Below are 25,022 nucleotides of genomic sequence, written 5' to 3' on the forward strand. Positions count from 1 at the left end.
GGAAAAGGCACACTCATACATCACTGGTGGGTCTGCAAATTGGCACAACCACTACGGAAAGCAGTATGGAGATTCCTCAGAAAACTGGGAATGGAACCACCATTTGACCCAGCTATCCCACTCCTCGGTCTGTACCCAAAGGACTTAAAATCAGCATATTACAGTAATGCAGTCATGTCAATGTTTATAGAAGCTGAATTCACAACAGCTAAGCTGTGGAACCAACCTAGATGACCTTCAACAGATGAATGGATAAAGAAATTGTGGTATATATACACCATGGAATATTACTCAGCCTTAAAGAAGAATGAAATTATGGCATGTTCCAGTAAAGGGATGGAACTTTAAAATCTCATGCTAAGAGAAATAAGCCAATCCCAATGACCCAAAGGCCAAATGTTTTCTCTGATATGTGGATGCTAATTCACAGTAAGGTGGGGGGCTCTAGGGAAGAACAGAGGTACTTTGGATTAGACAGAGGGGAGTGAAGGGAGGGGAGGGTGTGGGGAAAGGAAGGATAATGGAATGAATGGGACATTATTACCCTATGAGCACATATGATTACACCACTGGTGTGATTCTAAATCATGTACAACCAGAAGAATGAGAAGTTATACTGCATCTATGTAGGATGTGTCAAAATGCATTCTATTGTCCTGTATAACTAACTAGAACAAAATTTTAAACAAAGAATTAAAAAATGTATTTCAGGAAGGAAGGATTGATCTAGCACTATTGAGCTGTCCAGGTAGCTGAGAACGGAGATGCCCGATCATTGAATGTGGCGATATGTGAATTGCTAGAACTCAGCAAAGTGTGTGGCGCCCAACAGGGGCCCTGGGAAGGAGTGGATGGAGAGCTTTGGTGTCCTTGAGAAGTGAGTTTGCACAGTGAGTCAGGAGACAGAAAGTTTGGCTGGAGAGACATCAAGGGACTGTGAGATGGGGGATGAGGCGTAGTGGGCAGGGACAATTTTCAAAGAATTTTCCTGAAAAACAGAGCAAAGAAATTGGACAGTACCTGGAGGAGAATGTAGATTTGAGTGAAATTCTCATTTGGGAAAGATGAGAAATATTATAATATGTTTTATGCAGAAGGGGACAATCCAGCTGAAAGAAGAAAATGAATAATGCAACTGAGACTGGTGGTCATGGCCATTGTGATGGCCTGGAGTGGGCAGTGGGTGGTGGCATCAAGGGTATGAGTGGAGGCCGGGTACGGTGGCTCACACCTGTATAACAGGGGCTGGGGAGGCTGAGGCAGGAGTATCACGAGTTCACAGCCAGCCTCAGCAACTTAGTGAGGCCCTAAGCAGCTCAGCGAGACCCTGTCTCTAAATAAAATATAAAAAAGGGCTGGGGATGGGGCTCAGTGGTTAAGCACCTCTGGTTTCTATCCCTGGTATCAAAAAACAAAACAAGCAAACAACAACAACAACAATAAACCACAGCTGTGCTCAGTGTTAAGAGGGAGATCGTGTGCATGTAGGGGGTACATCATCCAAGGAGTTGCCACCCAAGAATCCATAATTGAAGACTACACAGGGAAAGAAAATGAAGATTTGGCAATGATTAACCTGAGCAAGGTCAACAGACACCAAAACAAATGAGTGTCTTGACATTCACATGACATCACCTCACCTGGGTGTTGCCTGCCTACACAACTCTTTGCTCACGCTTATGGAAAGGAAAAGTTTTCGCATCTACTAAAAACATTCTTGGAGCTGCTGAATGCAGTTAACACAGCAGTGACATGTTTTTACCTAATTGAGTTGTGGTCTGATGGATATTTCAATGCTCTTACACAATTGTATTATGGGTTTTTGTGTTTTTCCTTCACATAACCAGGCAGTGGGCCCTGGTCTTCATCACAGCAGACTGTTAGGAAGTGTTTGGATGGGTGTGGTGGTGCACGCCTGTAATCCCAACAGCGTGAGAGGCTGAGACAGGAGGATCATGAGTTCAAAGCCAGCCTTAGCAATGGTGAGGCCCTAAACTATCAGAGAGACCCTGTCTCTAAATAAAATACAAAATAGGGCTGGGGATGGGGCTCAGTGGTCGAGTGCCCCTGGGTTCAATCCCTGGTACCAAAGAAACAAACAAACAAACAAACAACAACAACAACAACAAAAGAAGTGTTTGCAGAATCACTGGAAGGATTCATTTCATTTCTGAGTTGTACCTAGTGTCCTGGTCTTCAACCGGAACCCCACTTCAAAAGAGAAAGAATTTGTGTGTGTCTGGGGGAGTTTAAGTCATACACTATAAAATTTCTTGAAAAATTCTGGAATGTGATGAATCATTTAGTTTAGTCATAGGCTTGCCAAATGATCTTGAGCATGGAGGTACTAATCTGAGTTATTCAGACTAAGAAACAATTTTAGGTATGTAATTGGGCGAAAGGGGTTTTAAAAAAAAAGCTTTAATTATCTAGGAAATGTCTTCAGTTCTCCACACAAAAGGCACAGGATTGGAGAAAACTACAATGTTGCTCTTAATACATATATTTTTGGGGCAGTGTTTCTTTATAATTGCAAAGCTTGCAGCACTCTCCACAAGAGGGCATGCGAGTTTGTAACATTTCATAGCCAGTAGTCACCCCATTGCTATGTCATCTTGCAAAGGACAACGTGCACTGAGCATTCAGTGTACATTATTACTAGTTTTGCTTTACAAATTATAAGTGTATACATTCTGATGATGCTTGCTTTTCTTTTTTTCTTTTTTCTTTTATTTTTTGGTACTGGAGATTGAACCCACAGGCACTTAACCACTGAGTCACATCCCCAGGACTTTATATATATATATATATATATATATATATATATATATATATATATATATATATATTTTATTTTTGAGGCAGAGTCTCGCTGAGTTGCTTAGGGTTTCATTAAATTGATGAGAGTGGCCTCTAACTTGGCAATCCTCCTACCTCGACCTCCTGAGTGGCTGGCATCACAGGTGTGTGCCACTACGCTGGCTTCTGATGGTATTTTCCAAATGTTAAGGCTATTGTCTTATAGAGATAAATGTACCTGGGCGAGATTATTGAAGGGATGTGTATAAAGAAGTCAATAATTTCAGCCCATTCGCACAAATCCAATGAACAAAGATTGGTCTGGTCAAAGCCACCACTTTGTTGAAGACCCAACAAGGAAAAGACAGAACAAAAATATTTTGTTGTTTATGTTGGAAAAATTTTTTTTTTGCAAGACTAAAAAAGGAATTATAATAAAATATTATTTTTTAGGAGGATTTGTTTCATTAAAGTATTCCTGAAAACATTTGTTGGGACAATGGGAAAATAGCAAGGTAATTCATTCTAAATATTACCACAATTCTTTACCTTGAATCCAGCAATAGAATCAAGTGGATTTTTTTTTTTTTTTTTTTTTTTAACAAACACAGATGCTAAAGCCCCTTAGACCAATTAAAACAGGATTTCTGGAGGGGGCTCAGGTGCCTGAATCTTTAAAAACTCCCTGAACATTTTAATAGGATCTTGAACACCTTTCTTGACAGTCCTGGGATGTCTTCTCACTTGCTAGTAGCAGGCATCACTAATTGAACATGACACTTCTCCACCCTGAGATCACTTTTTTTTCTGCCTACAATGCGTTGGGTAGCCCTAACCAATCAATTCAGAGTTGAAAAGAAGCCCAGTTTCTATCAGTTTATTAAAGCATATGGGGCAAAATTAAATGTTACATCTAAGGTAATTGATTTCTAAACGTAGGGACCAACTCTGCTTTCTAGCATGATTCAACCAAATATTTATTTCAGCTTCTGTGACAAAGGAAGTTTTAGCTCATGCCTGTAATCCCACAAATCCAGGAGGCTGAGGCAGGAGGATCAAAAGCTGAAGGCCAGCCTCAGCAATTTAGCCAGGCTCTGTCTCAAAATGAAAAATAAACAGGGCTGGGGCTGGGGCTGGAGCTGGGGTTAGGGTTATAGCTCAGTGGTAGAGTGCCCCTGGGGTTCAATTCCTAGCAACCCCCTTCCAGAGAAAAACCAACCTCCCTCCCCACTCCCCCTTGAAAAATGACAAAAACATACGCAGTGGTACTTTTTCCCACATCCTGTTGGATCCCATTTCACCATTTTCTTCCTGTTGGGCATGCAGCTCTCACCACCTCCACTGTGCTTTTACTTTATTCAGCCATGAGAACATTTTTGTGTGTTTCTTACAGGCTGAAAGAGCAAGAGGTACCTGAGAAGTTACATCTCTTTCCCTTTCCTTGATTGACAGCTCTGGGGCTTAGCATAGACTCCTGAAACCGTCTCCCTGGGACTCTGAGATCATCACACTTTTGCTTGATTTCCTCCCCTTCTCCATCTTCACCAATTTTCTGGAAGCTTTTACTAAATCACCTGCACATACATTTTCATCTCAGGGGCTGTTTCTGGGGAAACCCTTAAGACACATGTCCAAAACTAAGGTGGCTGAAGCAAACTGCTGAATTGCACATGATATACCAGCTCGAGGGCTGGTATATTAACTAGATATTGGGATAATGTATTAGAAACATAAAGAAGTTAGCTTTAAGAAGATTGAGGACTCTTAGCGGTCCTGTGGAAATGTGCAAGAGGAAAACTATTCCTATCGCTTATAAAGTGAATGTAAGAGAGTGCTCTTATACTTTGGAGGAAAGTAACAAGATGTTATGAGAAACCTCAACAACTTTCAAGGTCATGCACAAGATCCGTGGTACTTCTGTCTTAGCAAATGCTCAGGGTAAAGTGCTAGTACTTTCTGCATAGCCCTAGGATGAACATGCAAGCCTATTCTACAATAATTACTGTGTCTGGAGTTTTATCTGTTTTATAGTTTGAAGCTCTCTTCTTAAATGATATATCTCTCAAATGGGGTGTATATATTACTCAGCCATTAAGAAGAATGAAATAATGGCATTTGCCGGTAAATGGATGGAACTGGAGACTATCATGCCAAGTGACATAAGCCAATCCCAATAAACCAAAGGCTGAATGTTCTCTCTGATATGCAGATGCTAACACACAGTAAGGGGCAGGGAGAATAGAAGGCATTGGATTAGACAATGATAAGTAATGGAAAGGAGGGGGATGGGAATAGGAAAGACAGTGGAATGAATGGGACAGAACTTTCCTATGTTCATTTATGAATACCCAACCAATGTAACTCCACATCATGTAACACCTCAAGAATGGGATCCTAATTAGAATAAGTTATACTCCACGTATGTATAATATGTCAAAATACATTATACTGTCTGGGGGGTGGTGGCACATGCCTGTAATTCCAGTGGCTTGGGAGGCTGAGGCAGGAGGATCGAGAGAGTTCAGAGCCAGTCTCAGCAACTTAGTGAGGTGCTAAGCAACTCAGTGAGACCCTGTCTCTAAATAAAATATAAAATAGGGCTGTGGATGTGGCTCAGTTGTCAAGTGCCCCTGGGTTCAATGCCCAGTACCAAAAACAAAACAACAACAACAAAAAACACTACTGTCATATATATCTAAAAAGAACTAATAATAATAATAATAATAATAATAATAATAATATTTTTAAAAAGAAAAAAACCCTGCACCTCTCCAATAAAATGTTTTGTAGCAGATCAGCAATCATTAGTCAATATTTTGCTTTAAAATGAACACAACATATCTGGCTGTTTGAAAAAAGTCAGTCCGGATCACACTCTGTACTAATTCTTCCTAAGAAAGCCATTTCTTCACTGGATCAAACCAAGGTAGACATGGAACAGCACAGCTTGCAATTAGCCAGCTTAGGAGAAGACTCGAGCTTTGGCCCTCTTTGGAATCCTGGTAGAGCTCTCGGTCCCTCTGTTTCTTTATTTATAATAGAGTTATCGTTAGGTTCTACCTTAAATGAGGTAATGCAAGTAAAGTACCAGGCACAAAGCACTCAATAATTATTAGCTAATATTAATATCACTTTGTGATAGTAAACACTCCTAATTTTTCCCCTACCTTTTTTTTTCTTTTCTTTTGGTATCAGGGATTAAAACCAGGAGCACTTAACCACTGAGCCACATCCCCAGCCCTTTTAAAAAATTTTTTAAAAATTTGTTTTAATTAGTTATGCATGACGGTAGAATGCATTTATGCACTTTGACATATCATACATAGATGGGATATAGTTTCTCATTTCTCCGAGGGTGCATGTTGCAGAATCACATTTTTAATATTTTATTTAGAGACAGGGCCTCACTAAGTTGCTAAGGGGAGCTTTGAACTCATGATCCTCCGGCTGGAATTACAGGCATGTGCCACCGTGCCTGGCTCTCCTGACTTTCTCACTATGCTTTTTCGTTTTGTTTCCTGATTCATCCTCCTCCGATGGGCCTTGTGATATTCAGTTTTCTCAGGGCTCTGTTTCAGACTACCTGGTCTTTCCCTTCCCCCTTTCTCCCTTCAGTTCCCTCTCTTCTCTTCCTCTGTAAACAGTAACACTGAGCTGCTCCATTATTATGTTTTCACCCATGTAGATTCTTTAGTCTCCACTGGCAACATTTAAAAAGTAGGTTCAATTGTAATGTTTTAAAAAATAGCCATGAGCCTTGGTGCACGCCTGTAATCCCAAGGGTTTGGGAGGCTGAGGCAGGAGAATTGTGAGTTCAAGGCCAGCCTCAGCAATTTAATGAGACCCTAAGCAACATAGTGAAACCCTGACTCTAAATAAATAAATAATAAATAAATAGGGTTGGGGATGTGACTCCATGGTTAAGTGCTCCTGGGTTCAATCCCTGATACCAATAAATAAATAAATACATAAAATTTTTAAAGAATTAAAAAAAAAGAATAGACATCTTTCTTTTCTCCCAGGAAGACTAGATCTGTATTCTTGAGCCATTTCTTCAATGTTTGCAAGCCTTGGTTTCCTCTTTTGAAATGTAGGGCTAAGAGGAGTACCAATCTCAGCATCATTTTAAGAGTTAAATGAGATAGCTAGGGGCAGTGGTGCATGCCGGTAATCCTAGTGGCTCAGGAGACTGAGGCAGAAGGATCAAAAGTTCAAAGCCAGCCTCAGCAACTTAGCAAGGCCCTAAGCAACTCAGCGAGACCCTGTCTGTAAGTAAAATATAAAAAGGTAATCCCTTGAGTTCAATCCCTGTTACAAAAAAAAAAAAAAAAAAAAGGTTGAGTGAGATAATTCAAGAAAAATGCACACAATCAGAACAACCGGTTCCCATCACAGATATTATTGTTTTTATTTTAATGGTGCAGAGAGCCCTGAAGAATTCAGCCATTGTTCCTAAGTCCCTGCTCTCAAAGGAGACTTGAGTTGTTGAGGCCTGAACTCTCTTTTCTCTGTTTGGCCTGAAGGGCAGGTTCTGATATTTCCAATCCTTGAGCTACTGTGAGAGCAAATAGTCCCCAACAAGCCTTTCAGAGAAGACAATAAAGTGGATTCTGAAGATAAGTCCTTCCAGAAGGACTGAAGTCTCCCTGCCTCCCCAACCCCTCATTTGTTCTTATACCTCAGGACCTGGGACTAGTGTTGCCACTGTTATTTATTTTTTTGGGGGGTGGGGGTGGGGTGGGGTACCAGGGATTGAACTCGGGAGCACTCGACCACTGAGCCCCATCCCCAGCCCAATTTTGTATTTTATTTAGAGACAGGGTCTCACTGAGTTGCTCAGGGCCTCACTAAGTTGAACTCTGGATCCTCTTGCCTTAGCCTCCCCAACCACTGGGATTACAGGCGTGGGCCACTGCGCCTAACACCACTGTTATTTTGATGGCTGAAATTGTTCTTTTCTAGTTGATGGTGTCATTACCAAGAAAATGAGGAACAACCAAACAAAACAAACCCCGTGACAATGAATCTTCAGTTGCCTGGCCCCAGAGAGTTAATTTCTCATCCTGTGAGCTGCTTTCCTGTTCGGGACATCTTTCATTTAGGTGGCTTTCCTACTGATGGCCCTGGCTGCCTAGCAACCACCATCTCCAAACCTCTCCTGCTTCTCTGAAGGAGTTTGTTCATATCAGTGCCATCCATTTTTTTTCTTTTTTAAATTTAAAGAATACTTCATTTTGTGAAAAATCAAACCTCATAACATGTAGTTCGCAGGATGCATTGTTTCAAACAGTTGTTCACAACAGTGTAACGCTGAAATTAAGTTTGGAATTCTGAATTTTGAGTTGTTGCAAATATAAAAGTGGATGTCTTTTTAAAAAAATCACATATATTTTTATAGAACCAGACCTTGGGCTTGTGAGCACTCCTGGGTAATTTAACTACCAGTCATCCCCGTCTTTCCTCCATGAGGCAGACACCATTATTCCTGTATTTGCCCCTAAAAGTAAATATGTGATAGATTTGCCGGCAGTTCCTGAATACTAATATTCTACATTGTTCTACAGAAACAGCAGAGATCAATTCCATCTTATTTATATGGGTAGAAAGGGAAGGTGTAAATTAAATTAATCAGAACACGATGATTCATGACAAAATCAATAAATTTAAAGGTCACTAATTTCTTCAAATGATTTTTTTGGGTACTTACTTTGCAATCCTCCCGGGTTTAATCTTCTCTATTAAATTATCTCTGGGTATATACAGTGATGAAGTCAGTAGCACTGGTATAATTAACTTCCCATATTAATCCTCTCATGGATTTTTTTTTTTTTTTTTTACCCTGGCTTTTTGTAATCGTTTGATTCTCACCTGCATTAGAAACCCTGACCTTATCTTTACTCTTTGGCAAGAGCTTTCCCTGACAAATGCAATACAGGGAGCAGAAAAGCAATAGATGAAGTTACGGAAACCTCAGCTCTCAGGCTGGGGCTAAACCTCTTGAATCTTCTAAGCCTCAGCATTCCTATCTGTGAGATGGGATAATATCAGTACCTGAGACATAGAGTTATGAGAGTCAAAAGACGATGCATTGGAAGAACCTGATAGAATCACTGAAAGGTAGTATGAATGAAAAGTGCCTTGATAAGACATTGTACCGCCACATACAGTCAGGGAAACAGATGTTCCAGTATTTCATTTCTTTTTCTTTCTACACATCTTGATCCCTAACACAAAAAAATGTCCATCCTCACCACTAATAAACTAACACATTTATCCCTGTTCTCAGGGGAGAGTCAGCATGCTTTTCTAAATGCAACTCACTATTTATTTATTTATTTATTTATTACCAGGTATTGAACCCAGGGGTGCTTTTAAGCACTGAGTCACATCCTTTTACATTTTATTTAGAGACAGGGTCCTCCTCCTCCCCATCCCTTCTCCTCTTCCTTTCTCCTTCCTCCTCTCCTCTTCCTCCTCCTCTTCCTCCAGCTCCTCTTCCCCCTCCTTCATCATAGTGAGCATTTACTGAGCATCCATCCCGTATAGAGCCGGCTGCAAGTGAGCAGCTGAGGCCTGGTACTTGGTGGCATGAGGAATCTCTCCAGGGAATCAGCTATATCGTTCCAATATTTTTCTTTCTCTTTATTGTCCAATAAAACAGTACTTCATTTCCCCGGAGGGTTCTGGCTTCACAATCGACAGCATCGGGACCATTTCTACAGCATCGGGCTTTGACTTTGAGAGTGAAACCAGAAGGTAAAGAGTGCTCCTGGGTTTTCACTTGTAATGTGGGTCCTTTGGTTCCTATTTCTCTGTTGTGAAATATTTCTCCCCATCCAGTCTTAATGTACTCCCCAAAATAAAGGTGCCTTGGAGATGTCTTAAAAATAAAATCAGAACTGGCACACTCCTGCAATCCCAGCGGTTCAGGAGGCTGAGGCAGGAGAATAGCAAGTTCAAAGCCAGCCTCAGTGACTTGTTGAGGCCCTCAGCAACTTAGCAAGACCTTTTCTCTAAATAAAATATAAAAAAGGGCTGGGGATGCGGCTCAGTGGCTAAGTGCCCCTAGGTTCAATCCCTCTGTGTGTGTGTGTGTGTGTGTGTGTGTGTGTGTGTGTGTGTATGTATATATATAAAATGAAATCAGAGGTGGCACAGGCCTTCGATTCCGACTATTTGAGAGGCTTAGGCAAGAGGTGAGTTCTAGGTCAGTCTGGGCCACTTAGCAAGACCCTGTCTCAAAATGCAATCACAAGGATTGGGGATGTAGCTTGTGGTAGAGTACTTACCTAGCATGTGTGAGGCCCTGGGTTCAATCACCAGTACCACCATAAAAAAAAAAAAAAAATCAGTACTGAACCTACAATTGCACCATTGTAATACAGGTGCTGGACTTGGCAACTGGCCTCTGTCTGCTTTGCCCATATTTTTTCAGAGTGAAACATCAACATTATTTCAGTGGTGATGTTTCAAACTGTGGTAGAAGTGGGAGGGAACCTCTCTCTGGATACCTGGATTGCAGAATTCATTCATGGTGTGATCAACATCTTTGGAAACTTAAGTCATGGACATCTTCTCTTGTATCCTCCATGTCTGCCAAGCGGTAGGCACTGGTTCAAGTTATTATTTTTATTTTTACAATGACTATTTTTATTTCTACAATGATTTTTATGACCACCCTTTTTAGTTATACATTTTGCATCAAAGTGCATCACAGGAAAAGAAAATGAAACTTTTAGGCATTCCAATCAAATTGCTCCTGAATCTCACAAGAGATTGTTCCCCATTAAGAAAGCTGAGAAAGAAATATATCCTGAGTTAGCATTGTTAGTAGCAAAGCCCCAGCAGAGACTAGGTGCCCACACACATATGGATGATCTCCCAGTAAAAGAGGTTCAGAATATGGAAGTGGCATACCTGTGCTTTTGCCAATCCCACAATGTCAGCAGAGAAGTATGCTTGAATTTGAATTATCTTCATACAATGAGAAATCAGCCTTGATCCCAAAGTCTACCCCATGTCCAATAATTCTTTGAATTATCACACACACACACACACACACACACACACACACACACTTTTGGTACTGGGGATTGAATCCAGGGGCACTCGACCACTGAGCCACATCCCCAGCCCTTTGTTATGTTTTATTTAGAGACAAGGTCTCATTGAGTTGCTTAGGGCCTTACTAAGTTGCTGAGGCTGGCTTTGAACTTGTGATCCTCCTGCCTCAGTCTCCCTAGCTGCTGAGTTACAGGTGTGTGCCACCATGCCCAGTGAATTATCTGACCTTATAAACACCTCTAGGGATAATAAATAATGTCCTTTATAGTTTCTTTTTTCTTTTCTTTTTGGCCTGGTATAATCTATGGAAAAAATGATTATGTACATTCAAGATATTTACAAATCTTAAGATTTGGTATCAAATAAAAGTCAAAGTCATTAAAGGGAGTTTATGAAACAAACTTTTTTCTTGATACATAAATATGAAAGCTTTTTTTTTTTTTTTTTTAAATTTAGTGTCTTTGAAATCAGAGACTCTGACACTGGAAAATTGAAGCTCTGATTGCAGAATTAGGATAAACAGCTGTTTGGCTAAAGTTTGTGAGGCATTCTCACCAGACTTCCGTACACAGAAATCACAGAATTCTGCAATTTCCTTCTTATCCTCAGAGCTTCTGGACCACTGAGCTGATCTTTAAGTTGGAATAAATAAAATTTTGGGCGCCTCATTGATTTTTTGTCAATTCTTTCTTTTGAAAAGAGTTTTGGGGGCAATGAAATTACTTGCTCAAATCCTGATGGAAGAATTAGGGCGCCTCCTTATCTTTATCCTCCCTTGTAGATAACTCTCCAGCATCCGGGAGACCAAATAGAACTCTAGCTCCTTAATGGTAGGAATCTCGCCCAGTTCTTATTGCTCCTATTCTCAGAGTTCTGATTTCCCAGAAGAATTATTGTTAAAATGTCCTTACTTTTTTTTTTTTTTGTATCAGGGATTGAACCCAGGGGTGCTTAACCACTGAGCAACATCTTCAGTCCTTTTTTATATTTTATTTAGAGACAGGATCTCACTGAGCTGCTTAGGACCTTGTTAAGTTGCTGAGGCTGGTTCTGAACGTGAGAAAACCTTCTGCCTCAGCCTCCTGAGCCATGGGGATTACAGGCCTGTACCACCATACCCAGCTAAAATGTCTTTACTCTTAAAAGCAGATCCGTTTAGTGGGTTTTGTCAAGAGTTGCCTCAAATTTATCAACTTCTTGTAGGAAAAATTAGAAAGAGGAAACAGAGAACTGTTTTTTAATTTTTAAAATGTTTTATTTATTTATTTTTTACTATAAACAGAAGAACAACTAGCCATTTTGATTTCAAATATGAGTAGATTTCAGGTTAAAACAGATTTTTTTCCCCCTGAGAAGGTAACTAACTCTAACCAACTCTCTCCATTAGCCCAGGACCTGAGGAATTTCCTGGGATGTGGGACTTTTGTTGCTAAAACCTGGATGGTGCAGGGCAAATTGGGAGACTAGATCATGAGAGATCAGTCTATGGATATGAGGAAATAATAATTTTCCTTATTTCACTACTCTCATTCCTCAAACCTGTATGCATCTCTACCTAAAATCTATTATTTATCTTATCATCCTAATATCTCCCACTTATTAAATTGTTTTAAAATGTTCATAACATCTTCTCCTTGCCTCTGTCAGTTTCCCATATTAAAAAAACAACATTTGAAGCAACCATAGCCAATAGCCATATGCTAAGTAGTTCCATTTTTTTTTTTTTTTTTTTACTATGGCTCAATCCTGTAATCCCAGTAGCTCAGGAGGCTAAGGCAGGAGGATCAAGAGTTCAAAACCAGACTTAGCAACTTAGCAAGGTCCTAAGTGACTTCATGAGACCCTGTTCAAAATAAACAATTGAAAAAAAAGCGGGTAGGGGGTACCTGGGGATGTGGCTCAGTGGTAAAGTACCTCTGGGTTCAATTCCTGGTCTCCCCCCTGCCAAAATTTTCTAAATTCACATCTGCTCCTTTAATCAATTTGACTAGTTTGTTTCTTAACAAAAGCATGAGCCATTTCTAATCACTAAAATAAATGGTTTGACCAACATTTTAACTAGATAAAATCAATTGTTATAGCCAGTCCTAAGCACAGTAGATTCTATTTCTGAGAAAGCCTGTTTGTCACTATAAAATCTCAGCTGTGTTTCTTGTGACTGTGCCTTTAGTTTTTCACTCGTTATTAAAGTGGTTGATGCTGGAGGACTCTCTACCACTGGAAATCTGAAGATTTTCCTCATCAATGTCAACAATAAGGACCCCAGTCTTACCTGCAGGTAAGGAAATAAAATGTAAAACATAATACTTCAGTTTGGCCTTGAAAATTGAATTTGATTATGTTGTTTTTCTCTTCTGTGTTCTTTCTTCTTCTATTTTGTTATTTATTTATTTTTTTGGAGAGAAGAAAAACAAGCAAGTAAAATGTAGACAGCCACTTAAGATATAGATGCCAAGGAGAATTCTTTCTTAAAAATTGAGAGCAAAATAGTTTTAAAGGATAAAATGTAATTGCAATAGAACGAGATGTTTTTGTGCAGTGTATTCTGACGCCTGGCTTATCTATCACTACCCTCGAGGGAGATTCCGGTTAATATTATCACCAGAGAGTTTATAAAACTATGTTGAGAGGCAGCAATTCTATGAATCTGAGTTTTATTACAGAAGAAATGGTAAGTTTAAGGTGATGGATATGGTAGTTAACCTGATTTTTTCATTACACAATGAATATATGAATCAGAACAGCAGCATTGGCCAGGTACTGTGGCATATGCCTATAGTCCCAGTGGTTTGGGAGGCTGAGGCAGGAGGATTGCAAGTTCAAAGCCAGCCCCAGCAACTTACAGAGACTCTATGCAACTTAGTAAGAACTTTTCTCTAAATAATGTAAAACAAGGGGTGGGGATGTGGCTCAGAGATTAAGCACATGTGGCTCAAAGATTAAGCACATTGATCATTATTGGAGGGGAGGTTGTTGTTGCTTTGTTTGTTGCAAGCAACCTCTAGACCAAAAGAGGCCTGAGGGTCAAATCCTGTCTCAGCCATCTTAATATTTACTTCTGAAAGCTGTTTAATTTCTTGAATTCTGTTTCTAAATCCATAAAATGGAGACATACTTCCTAGGGCTGCTGTGAGAAATAAAAATGAGGTAACCCATGAAACATGCTTAGATTTTTGTTTAAACTATAGGTAAGGGCTCAATAAATAAGTCAGGTATCAATGTCGTGAATATTCTTTCCATTTCTATCTCTACTATCTTTAATCCCCTACTCCTTTAGCTTTGTAAGTTATAGAAAAGACAACAGGCAAATTCCACTCTATTCATCTTTTCTTTTTTTAAAAAAGTTTATTCAGTATTGAAAACGCTGTCTTGAGGGTTACTTCTATAAACTCAACTCTGCACAATAAAGCCAACATCACACTGGATGAAGAAATCCCAATTGGGAAAACAATTGGAGCATGCCAGGCAACTGATGAAGATAACTTGGGACATTTAACCTTTGAACTAGATCCACAGAATGTTTACTTTGCAGTTGATAAAGGTGGGTTGACAATTGTTCTCAGCAAATTCTGTCTTATCATATACAACTGCAATCACCTGTTTTTATGCATATCTTCCCCACAGATTGTTTCTTGAGGGTACAGATGGGATCTTCATGATTGCCAGAGCCCCAACAGGAAGCATGCAGTATATGCTTCATAAACGTCAGTTGAATAATTCTCTGCAAGACGTATTTCTTTGTTCACTTATGAGATAACACGTGGCTCTTCATTGCTGCCACAAAAGGGCAGCCTTTGACCTTCACTTGACTTATTCTTCCAGCTTCCAATTCACCTTCTGAGATCTAATTCAGTTTTCTCAGCTTCTACTTCAATTTTTTTTTTTTTTTTTTTTTTGAGGAAGACTCTGATTGGACTTCCTACACCTGGTCACTCACGCGTCATCCAATCAGTTCTCTCTGCTCCAAGGTCAATTTGCGTATGTGTGCGAGGGAGAATCTGATTGGACTTCCTAGAGTAGCGTCACTTGCGTCTCATCCAATTAGCAGTGGCTGAGCCCCGGGGGGCGGGTCAGATTGCAAGGTATCTCTGGCTGCTTCTAGGGCTGAGAAGAAAGCTTGGAGGCTGGCTTTGCCATGGTGGCAGGTGACATCATCGTCCCATTCATATCTCCTTAGGTTGTAACATTTTAGAACAGCAAGCCTGGCTTCCAGTTGCCAATATCTAGATTTCTTTGCTTGAGGGACTGTTTGGGTTCTGACAGCTGCTCCCCCCAGTCCCTCCCACAGCAGGTTGAAAGTAATGGAGAAATTCTACCCCTTGGGAGCTCCCAGCCAACGAATGGGATGGGCGTACAAACATTCCAGCTCTTTGCCCTGGCACGATCCAATTTCTACTGTGTGTTCTGCATTGGCTCCCAGAGGTCCCCAGTGATATTAAGCTCTATTTGCTTACAGTGGTAATTTGCTTAATAATGCACATTTTAGTGGGAGTTTGTCTTCCCTGTGTCACTTCCCCCATGCCGCGTTGCCCTGGGTCACCTCCCAAATGAAAGACCTGCACTCCAATCCTCATCTCAGATTCTGCTTTTGGTAGAGCCCCAACCGAGAGCCACCATTCCCTCTCACCGGCATTTCTGTGCAGATCTCTTAACTGGATTTCTGTTCTCACTTTGAATGCCTGCAGGAATCTCCATAGAAGAGCTAGAATGATTTTTTTCCTAGAAGTCAAATTGAGTTATTTTCCTTCCCTGTAGATGTTTCCTTTGCCCTTGGGTGGCAATCGGGACATCCTATGTTACCATGGAGGTTCTGCTTCCTCTGGTCCTTGTCTGTTTCTCCATCCTCATCCTGATCCTTGTGACTGAGCGTCTATTACTCTATAAGCTAACAACTAAACTGCTGCCTTGTCCCTAGTTTTTCAAGACCTGTCCATAGGAGTTTAAGGAGTCCTAATCCAGTACTTTTTTCCATTTATGATATTCTCTCCTCCAGCAATAATCTCCTCCTATTTGCTACCATTTCTTGATCCCACACATGCTTCACATCCTAAAACAAGGGGCTCTTCTTTCAGAGTCTCTTCTCTGTTCCCTGAAGCCAAAACCAGTTTTGTTTTTGCTACAAGTGAACTAATACGAACCGTACATTTTGGCATCAATAATTAAACACCGTGCCTGCGCTTCAAATCAGCTTCTTAGTTCTAAGGAATGGGGCAGAATCCGCACTTTATCTTCTCCATAGCTACATATGTAATAGAGTAATTTTGAAAATGACATCCTGGGCCAGTTGGAGCAAGATGTGCTGTGTCGTTGCAGAGCGTGGGACTGTGGTTACTGCCACCCGTCTGGATGTGGAGAGAGCTGGGTTTTCAAGAGTTCAGTCCTTCTCCATAAAGGCTTGTGATGGTGACCGGAGATGTGCAGCAATTCCAGTGACGACCTGTATTCGTGGCATTAATGACAACGCACCTTTCTGCGATCAATATCTGATTAGGTGGGCTAAGATGGGGTTGGGGGATGGACAGGGGCAAGAATTCAGAGTGGTTTAAAGCAGTGCCGTGTTTATTGGCCTACCTGGATGTGGTTTTTCATGAAGTTGACTCTTGTCTAGCATCATGTCATGGTCCTCAAAAAATGACCTGTTGATCTGTTCATGACTGAAGGCTGGGTTTCCAGAGTCTGACAGTTAGCAAATGATACAGGCTAGAGATTTAGAGTCATAGCCCTGAGCTTTGAATTCTGGTACTATGGCTATTAACTGTAATTTACCCAAATCCTTAATCTCCAGTTTTTGTTTTTTTTAAACTGGTGATTAAACTCAGGGTATTCAGCCACTTAGCCACATTCCAAGCCTTTTTTTGAATATACACATTATTTTTTTATAGAGAGACAAGGTCTCACTGAGTTGCTTACTGCCTCACTGTTGCTGAGGCTGGCTTTGAACTCGTGATCTTCCTGACTCAGCCTCCTGAACCACTGGGACAGTTTTTCTTTTTAAAATGACATAACTTACTGTATCAGGGGCATGCCTGTAATCCCAGCAACTTGGGAGGCTGAGGCAGGAGGATCACAAGTTTGAGGCCAGCCTCAGCAAGTTAGTGAGATTCTATCTCAAAATAAAAAAATAAAAAGGGCTGGGGACATAGTACAGTGAGTGGTAGGGCACCACTGGGTTCAATCCCTAGTATTTCTTTTCTTTTCTTTTTTTTTTTTTTTGAGAGAGAGAGAGGGAGAGAGAGAGAGAGAGAGAGAGAGAGAGAGAGAGAGAATTTTAATATTTATTTTTTAGTTTTCGACAGACACAACATCTTTATTTGTATGTGGTGCTGAGGATTGAACCCAGGCTGCACACATGCCAGGCGAGCGCGCTACCACTTGAGCCACATCCCCAGTCCAATCCCCTGTATTTCTGAAAAAATAAAAAATAAAAAAATTTAGCCTACCTTATGGGGTCCCATGGGGGCCCCAAGTATTCTAACTTATCAATAGGGATGATCACACCTACTTCATGGCATTGTTTAAGGATCGAATTTGATCTGTGCTTGGAATTTGTTTAGTAGAAGACTAGGCACACTCAAAAATGAAATCTTTTCTTCTTCTCTTCATCTCCTTCTCCTTCCTCCAGGAGGATCATAGTTGACTAACTAAACATCTACCCAGAGTCCTGGAGGTGACAGGATGAGTATTTGTCACGTTCATTTGCTGTAAGGATGTTCTACCTCATCAGGTAGAACATAATCATACATAAGAAAACAACAGTAACACACACACACACACACACACACACACACACACGGAACAAGACAACTGAGTCCTGGGTGCTGTGTTTTAGTTGTCAAGAGGAAAGACTTTTGGGTAATCAGGGAACAGGGAAGATTATCAAAGGATGACTAGAATTTAGAGAGAAGAAGCTTTTGGGGTAGCGACATCCCCGTGCAAGCCTTGATGAACTGCCCATCCCAAGCAAGGGCCCACTGGGGTGAAGAAAGGAACAGTCCCCCCAAAGCAGGAAGTCTCACCAAAGTCACTGCTCTGTCTGCTCCAGGATAAAGGGGGACATCTGCACCAAGGCATTCCCCCCCCCACCCCACTAGCAGATATGGGAAAGCATTACCTTTCTGGAGAATGTCCATCTAAAATGATTTTTTCTTCCTAAACAATAAAACAGGTACACAGGCCAGGAGGTGATTGCGAAAGACACCGTGGTTGCAAAACTCTCGTGTCATGACCTCGATGAGCCTCCTAATGCAATCCATTACGCTCCAAGTGCAGGCCCAGTCGGTTCTGGACAACTCTTTGAGCAAGTGCCAGAGGCTGAACATTCCATCCGGGTAAGTTCCAGCTACTGTAGCTCCAGGGAGCTTTCCCAAGGAGATGAGAGGCCTGCGTGGTCGCAGTTGGAATGGAGTTGGAAGAGGAGCTGAGACCGCAGAGGGGAGTTCTCAGCTCCTCTGCTGTCTTGCTGGAAGGCATTTGGATGAATCCTTCGTTATCTTGTTGCTTGTCTGCCCTCATTTTCTCTTTGTTTATAATGAGCACAAAATAATTCACTTCCTATTTAGCTGGGGAAATCAGAAGCTGAAAAAACACTCTGATTTCCTTAGAGAGAATTCTGTGTGACTCCATGCGTGGTGAAGGCTTATTCTTCTGGCTTTGGGAGTGGTTAATGGGTCCCTCCTCTATCTACCCTCTGGAGATTCTAAACTTTCCATTGCCAGAGTATGAACATGTTTTTTTTTTTGTTGTTGTTTGTTTGTTTTTTAATTTCTCAGCATGTCATTCTGCCTTAGAAGATTAGAAGAAATCCTTTGCTAACTTCAAAATTCCAGAGGTCTTTATTTCGAAGTGCCAATTTGGTTCCTTATCCCAAATATCACCAACCTCCTTTCCTGCCCTTAGCCAGAAAATATAGCTGAGAAAGTCATTGATTACTTTTTTCTTTCTTTGGCCCTTATCCCACATTTTCTTGACGAAGTCCACAAGGAACAAGCTGAGTGTTTCCATACATTATGTATTTTGGAAGTTTAGGTATAGAACCAAGAGGATTCTTGAGTTGTTTATTTTTTAAAAATAATTAACTTTGAATGAAGATGGAAGTTTTGTAAATATGATTTTTTTGAACTCAGGGGCACTTTACCACTGAGCCACATCCCCAGCCCTGTTTTATATTTTATTTAGAGACAGGGTCTCACTGAGTTGCTTAGCACCTCGCTTTTTCTGAGGCTGGCTTTGAACTCAGGATCCTCCTGTCTTAGCCTCCAGAGCTGCTGGGATTACAGGCAAGATTTAGGTCTTTACATACATTTCCTTTGTATCTGAATAACTACCTCCATTCATCACTTACCTCTAATTAAACTCTATGTTTGAATAATTATCTTTAGGTATTAAAGGTCACTTATTCCTAAGAGCTTTCATTTACCAACTTAACTAGCTTAGTTCTCTTTGCTAAGGGTTTACATGATAGGCTGTACATCTCTTAATAGACTTTGTTGTAACTGTGTGTTTAGTTGTTGCTCTTATTAGAGGGCAAGATAAGTATGTACATTTGTAAGTGGTTTATACTTATTTACTTATTTTAAGTTTTTTATTGTTCTTTTTAGTTATATAAAAAGAACAAAGACAGTAGAGTGCACTTTGACATATCACACATACATGGAATCTAACTTCCCATTCTTGTGGTTGGACCTGATGTGGAGTTTCCCTGGTCGTGTGTTCATATATGAACACAGGAAAGTTCTGTCCATTCATTCCACTGTCTTTCCCATTCCCATCCCCCTCCCTTCCTTTCATTCCCCTTTGTCTCATCCAGTGACCTTCCATTTTCCACCCCTCTCCCCACATTGTGGGTTAGCATCTGCATGTTAGAGAACATTTGGCCTTTAGAGTTTTGGGACTGATTTATTTCATTTAGCATGATAGTTTCCAGCTCCATTCATTTACAGGCAAATGACATAATTTCATTATTCTTTATGGCTGAGTACATTAACTACTTTTTTTTTTTTTTTGATACTGGGGATTGAACTCAGGGGCACATGACACTAAGCCACATCCCCAGCCCTATTCTGTATTTTATTTAGAGACAGGGTCTCACTGAGTTGTTTTGTGCCTTGCTTTTGCTGAGTCTGGCTTTGAACTCACAATCCTCTTGACTCAGCCTCCCAAGCCGCTGGGATTATAGACGTGTGCCACCACGCCGGTTCATCTTATTTACTTCTATATCCCTAGTACCTCTGATTGTAACTGGCATCTAATTAGTGCCCAATAAATATTTTTTGAAATACAATGAAACTTACCATTACTAGAAATAAATTATGTTTTCATAATATTATATTCCTTTCAAAGCCTGTTCAAAATATTTTTTCTTCTTAAACATTTTTTCCTAAGGTAAAATGAAGACCAGATATGATCCTGATTTTTTTTTTTTTTAACTCTGCCATGATGTTTTCTCAAAAGTCAGCTTCTCTGGATAAAAATTCAAGATGTTCCTTTGTTTCACCAAAACGTTGACTTTTCTGTGTCAGCCTTTGCTAGTCTTGGGTATCATCCCTAGGAAATGAAAATAAACATACACTTGTCTTTTTTAGAGTGGTTTATTACTTAGAACATGTGCATTAAAAAAAAAAAAATTGGTCCTTTTAGCTGAAATAATGTTGTTCTCTAAGGTTGCCCAAGATTTGGATTATGAGAACCCAGAGGTGGTTGCCGCAGGACATATCTATGAGATGATGATTTCAGTATTTGATGACCTGCGTCTGTCCCACACAGGTAATCTTGATGAACTTTTCAAGGAGCAATAAGTTCCTATTCTTTAGCCTCTTCACTTTAGATTTTGAAATGTAAAGATTTGTCATATTTGGGATACTTTTGTTAGGCAAAAGAGGAAGGGGAGCATTAGACTTCTGTTGGAAGTTTGCATTAGATCTGGGAGGTCTTTTTTTACCCTTTAACAGCACTTAAAGGATGCACAGTTCTTAAATAAAGCTCTGGCTAGAGACCCTTGAAGCTAGAAGGGGCAGTGGGTGGACAAACCCAACTGATGCTTAATGCTTGAATGACTTCATGTGTACTATTACCCAAAACCTCTTAATTAGAAAGAGTCAGGTATCAGTCAACAAATAGTGGTAGCCTTGCACACCTGTAATACTAGTGGCTCTGGAGGCTGAGACGGGAGAACTGTGAGTTCAAAGCTAGCTTTAGCTACTTAGTGAGGCACTAAGCAACTCAGTGAGACCCTGTTTCTAAATAAAATATAAAAAAGGGCTGGGGATGTGGCTCAGTAGTCGAGTACCCCTGAGTTCAATCCCCAGTACCAAAAAAAAAAAAAAAAAAATAGCAAAACAAAAAACCAACCATCAAAAAACATATAATCAAAATTTATAGATGATTAGAATATTTCAAACAATATCTTATTGAAATTATTTTAGATGATCCAGATAGAGCCATTAGTCATGAGTCACATGCCAAGTCCCACAGCTCATCCCCCTACATGAAATGCCCTGTGGTTATCTCTCTCTGCCATTTAGTTTTCTTGTGACGACACCACCATTTTGGGCCAGCCTGGGGTGGGATGGATCTTTGGTGTAGTGAAACTAAGATCACCTAGACTGCGTGACTATAAACCCTTGGCTGGCATTTTGGAGGATTTAATAGTCATCATTTGCAAATTGCAAACCAGTGTTTAATACATATTTTAATTGCGCGCTGTGGAGTACTTAGCAAGGGAGTACTTAAAGTGGGGGAGGCCAGTTCACTGCCTCTCACCTGCTTCTCTTTGCTTATTGTTGAACTCATGAGCACACACATCAAGTGCCCTCAAAGGGCCATTTACATGTTCAACCTCATATTACCAGTCTAGGAGTGAATTTACTGGCTACAGATATATTTTTGAAAATAGAGATTCTCAAAATTTTCGGTCACATCTTTCATTAATGTGAAGGATGCCTTGTCCTTGTACCTGGAAAGTGTGGTAGCAAGCAATCCATCAGGTGGTTGGCATTGAGGATGTCTAAGAGGTAGATATTTTGGTGGCAAGTGCAGGTTTAGCAGTAGATTGTCAATGCTTGGTAGGGAGAGCCTAGATTGTGGGGGGCATTTACTTGGGTGTCCTGTCTTATGACAACTTTAAGTCATTAGTGGTGGTTGCCTGGATCGTTGGCTTGAGAAGGAAAGAGTACTGTGTCTTTCATGGACCTAGAAGTGTGGAGTGCATCTATATATTTGCAACCCAAGGGCACTTAATGCTGAATGGCCGTTGACACACCTAGGACTCTTTCAATCCTTCTTGACTCACTGGTAGAGTATTTTAGTGGGGTTGAGTTTGAAAAGGTGATTTGTAGACCTCAATGACCCAGCTATGGAGAAGTGATGTGCAGCAGTCAGGGACCTAAGCATGACAGCGTGCCCAGAGGTCTTCTCACGTGGACACTCTGATCCCCCCAGTAGAGTCTTAGGCCACAGTTTATTACGTAGCCCAAATGCCCCTTCAGGATGGATGCTTTTTCTTGTAGCTACTCATTCTTTTTTTTTGTTTGTTCTTTTTTTTTTTTTTAATTTATTCTTAAGTTTTAGGTGGACACAATATCCTTATTTTACATTTATGTGGTGCTGAGATCAAACCCAGTGCCTCATGCATGCTAGGCGAGGGCTCTACCACTGAGCCACAACCCCAGCCCCTGTTTCTTTGTTGTTTTTAGATATCCATGTCAGTAGAGTACCTTTTCACATATCACACATACCTGGAGGATAGCATATTCTGATTAGGATCCCATTCTTGTGATTGCTGTGGAGTTTCCCTGTGTTGTGTTCATACATGGACGTAGGAGAGTTACTTCCAGTTCATTCTACTGACTTGCCTATTGCCATGGAAATTGGATTTATTGAAGGAAATAATTATAAATCACCTGTAATTATGTTATTTATAGAACAACACTCTGAGCTTTCTTGGGAGTCATGGACGTCTTTGAGATTGTGATAAAAGCTGTAGCTTCTACACCTTGAAAAAAAGCATGTAATAAGATATACCAAAGTGTCTGGGATATACCAAAATTTAATCTGGGATCCATAGAACTTTTGCAACAGGAAATCTGTGGCATTCTTTATTTCCTGATGCAAAAGTTCTATGGGTACCAGATTATATTTTCTGTTTGCCATATATGATGTGGACTTTCAGGAGAAGATGTATATAAGCATTTTGCAAAGCATAAATACTACAAGATAAACTACTAAGAGAGAAGTCCGTGGTCAAAGAGTTTGTGGAGCTATGTATACCTGGGGATTCAAAATTTATAAGGGTGTATTGGAACTTTTAAAAAGTCTTGCCATAAAGAAATCTTTTTATTCAATTTAAGATTTCATATTTGAAACATTAACATCTCAGAGAAGATATTTTGGGAGATATTGGCAGACACATCTTGATTTAATAACCACTCATTTGCTTATTAGCTTTGTGGCCACTGGCTACAGACTTAATTTTGTGAATCTGAGTTTCTTCCTGGGATACTAAAACAATAATCCCAATGTCAAGTCGGTGACCTTGCATGGTAAATGTTAATTATTTTCTTACTTTTATTTAAAAATTTCCCCTAGCTGGGCAGGGTGGTGCATGCCTGTAAACTCAGATGCTTGGGAGGCTGAGGCAGAGGATTGCAAGTTCAAAGCCAGCCTTAGCAATTTCGTTAGGTCCAAAGCAACTGTCTCAATACAAAAAAATACAGAGCTGGACAATTCACAATAGATAAATTGTGGAACCAGTCTAGATGCCTTTCAGTAGATGAACAGATAAAGAAACTGTGGCAAATATACACGGTGGAATATTACTCAGCATTAAAAATCACGGCATTTGCCAGTAAATGGATGGAGTTGGAGAATATTATACTGAGTGAAGTAAGCCAGTCCCAAAAAACCAAGTGCCGAATGTTTTCTCTGATAAGTGGAAACTGATCCATAATGTGGATGTGGGGCGGGGAACATGGGAGGAATGGAGGAACTTTAGATAGGGCAAAGGGGAGGCGGGGGGAAGGAGTGGGGATGGGAAAGACGATGGAATGAGATGGACATCATTATCCCAAGTACATATATGTGTTCTATGCGTTGTGAAGTTGAAATGCATTCTGCTGTCATATATAACAAATTAAAATAAATAAATAAAATTTAAAAAGCACATGCTCCTCCATTAATATGTAAAAATAAGTGTATTTTTTATGTATAAGTTAGAAAATAAACTAAAAACAAAGAAAAAAATAAAGAGATGGGGATGTGGCTCTGTAGTAGAGTGCCACTGGGTTCAATCCCTGGTACCCCCCCAAATTTATTTATATATATATATATATATATATATATATATATATATATATATATATATATATATATATATAATTGTGCACTTGTATATGATATATATAGATACTCACATATCTATTATATAAAATAGAATATGAAATGTAGTGCATTATATGTTTTTGACAAAATTGCTTTGGCTAACACTAGAATTCTCCAGAGAGCACAGTCTGGGAACAGGGATCATTTGTAAGCAAAGAGAATCCTGTTGTAGTTTCAGAATCCTCTGCTAATCCTGCATCTTGGGGCCCGTTTTGCTGGTTTGCAGAATAAAACGGCGATGACATTATCCACAACAAAGCATTTATCCGTTCACTGTTTGATTTCCCAGTCACTGTAACAGTCATCGTGGAGATCACTCCTGCCAATGACTTCAGCCCTGTGTTTGAAGCTGCACACTATTCATTCTCCGTTCTGGAAACATCAGGAGGTAAGAGTTCCCTTGCTTCTATCATGTACAAGCATCCACAAGGAAACACCATCAGATCTCCAGGGAATGATTGATAGAATCAGAGCATGGAAATTTCCAGAATACAAGCAGATGAGGGAGCATCTTCAGAGAGCAAGTGAATTTTCAATGTATCAACCTGATGATTCCCCCAAGACTACCTTGAGATCAGATCTAGGATTTTTGCAAGGGAAAAACCTACAGTATTAACTTTATTTCACTCCACTTCTCTTTTGCCTCAAAACTAGGGCCAGGTCTAAAGAAGTAGGGGCAATGCAGTCATTTCTGATACAATTTAAAAGTCTTCTGAGAGCTGAGCTCAAGACGTTAGGTCTGGAGTCAAGATCATGGTTAGGGATCTAGCTCAGTTGTAAGTTAG

At 40.2% G+C, this 25,022-nt stretch overlaps 1 protein-coding gene across 1 annotated transcript in view; it reads left to right on the forward strand.

The window, feature by feature from the left end:
* Positions 1-25,022, forward strand: part of LOC143399502 (cadherin-related family member 3-like) — a 71,933-nt gene that overhangs the window by 26,552 nt on the left and 20,359 nt on the right. Inside the window, exons 5-11 of the mRNA XM_076856219.1 lie at positions 9,461-9,555; positions 13,034-13,141; positions 14,208-14,404; positions 16,177-16,354; positions 18,029-18,191; positions 20,523-20,625; positions 24,527-24,625. Of these exons, the coding sequence (XP_076712334.1) occupies positions 9,461-9,555; positions 13,034-13,141; positions 14,208-14,404; positions 16,177-16,354; positions 18,029-18,191; positions 20,523-20,625; positions 24,527-24,625 (943 nt within the window). The remainder of the gene's footprint in view (positions 1-9,460; positions 9,556-13,033; positions 13,142-14,207; positions 14,405-16,176; positions 16,355-18,028; positions 18,192-20,522; positions 20,626-24,526; positions 24,626-25,022) is intronic.

The sequence above is a fragment of the Callospermophilus lateralis genome, chromosome 1 (assembly GCF_048772815.1).
Source record: "Callospermophilus lateralis isolate mCalLat2 chromosome 1, mCalLat2.hap1, whole genome shotgun sequence".
Lineage (NCBI taxonomy): Eukaryota > Metazoa > Chordata > Mammalia > Rodentia > Sciuridae > Callospermophilus > Callospermophilus lateralis.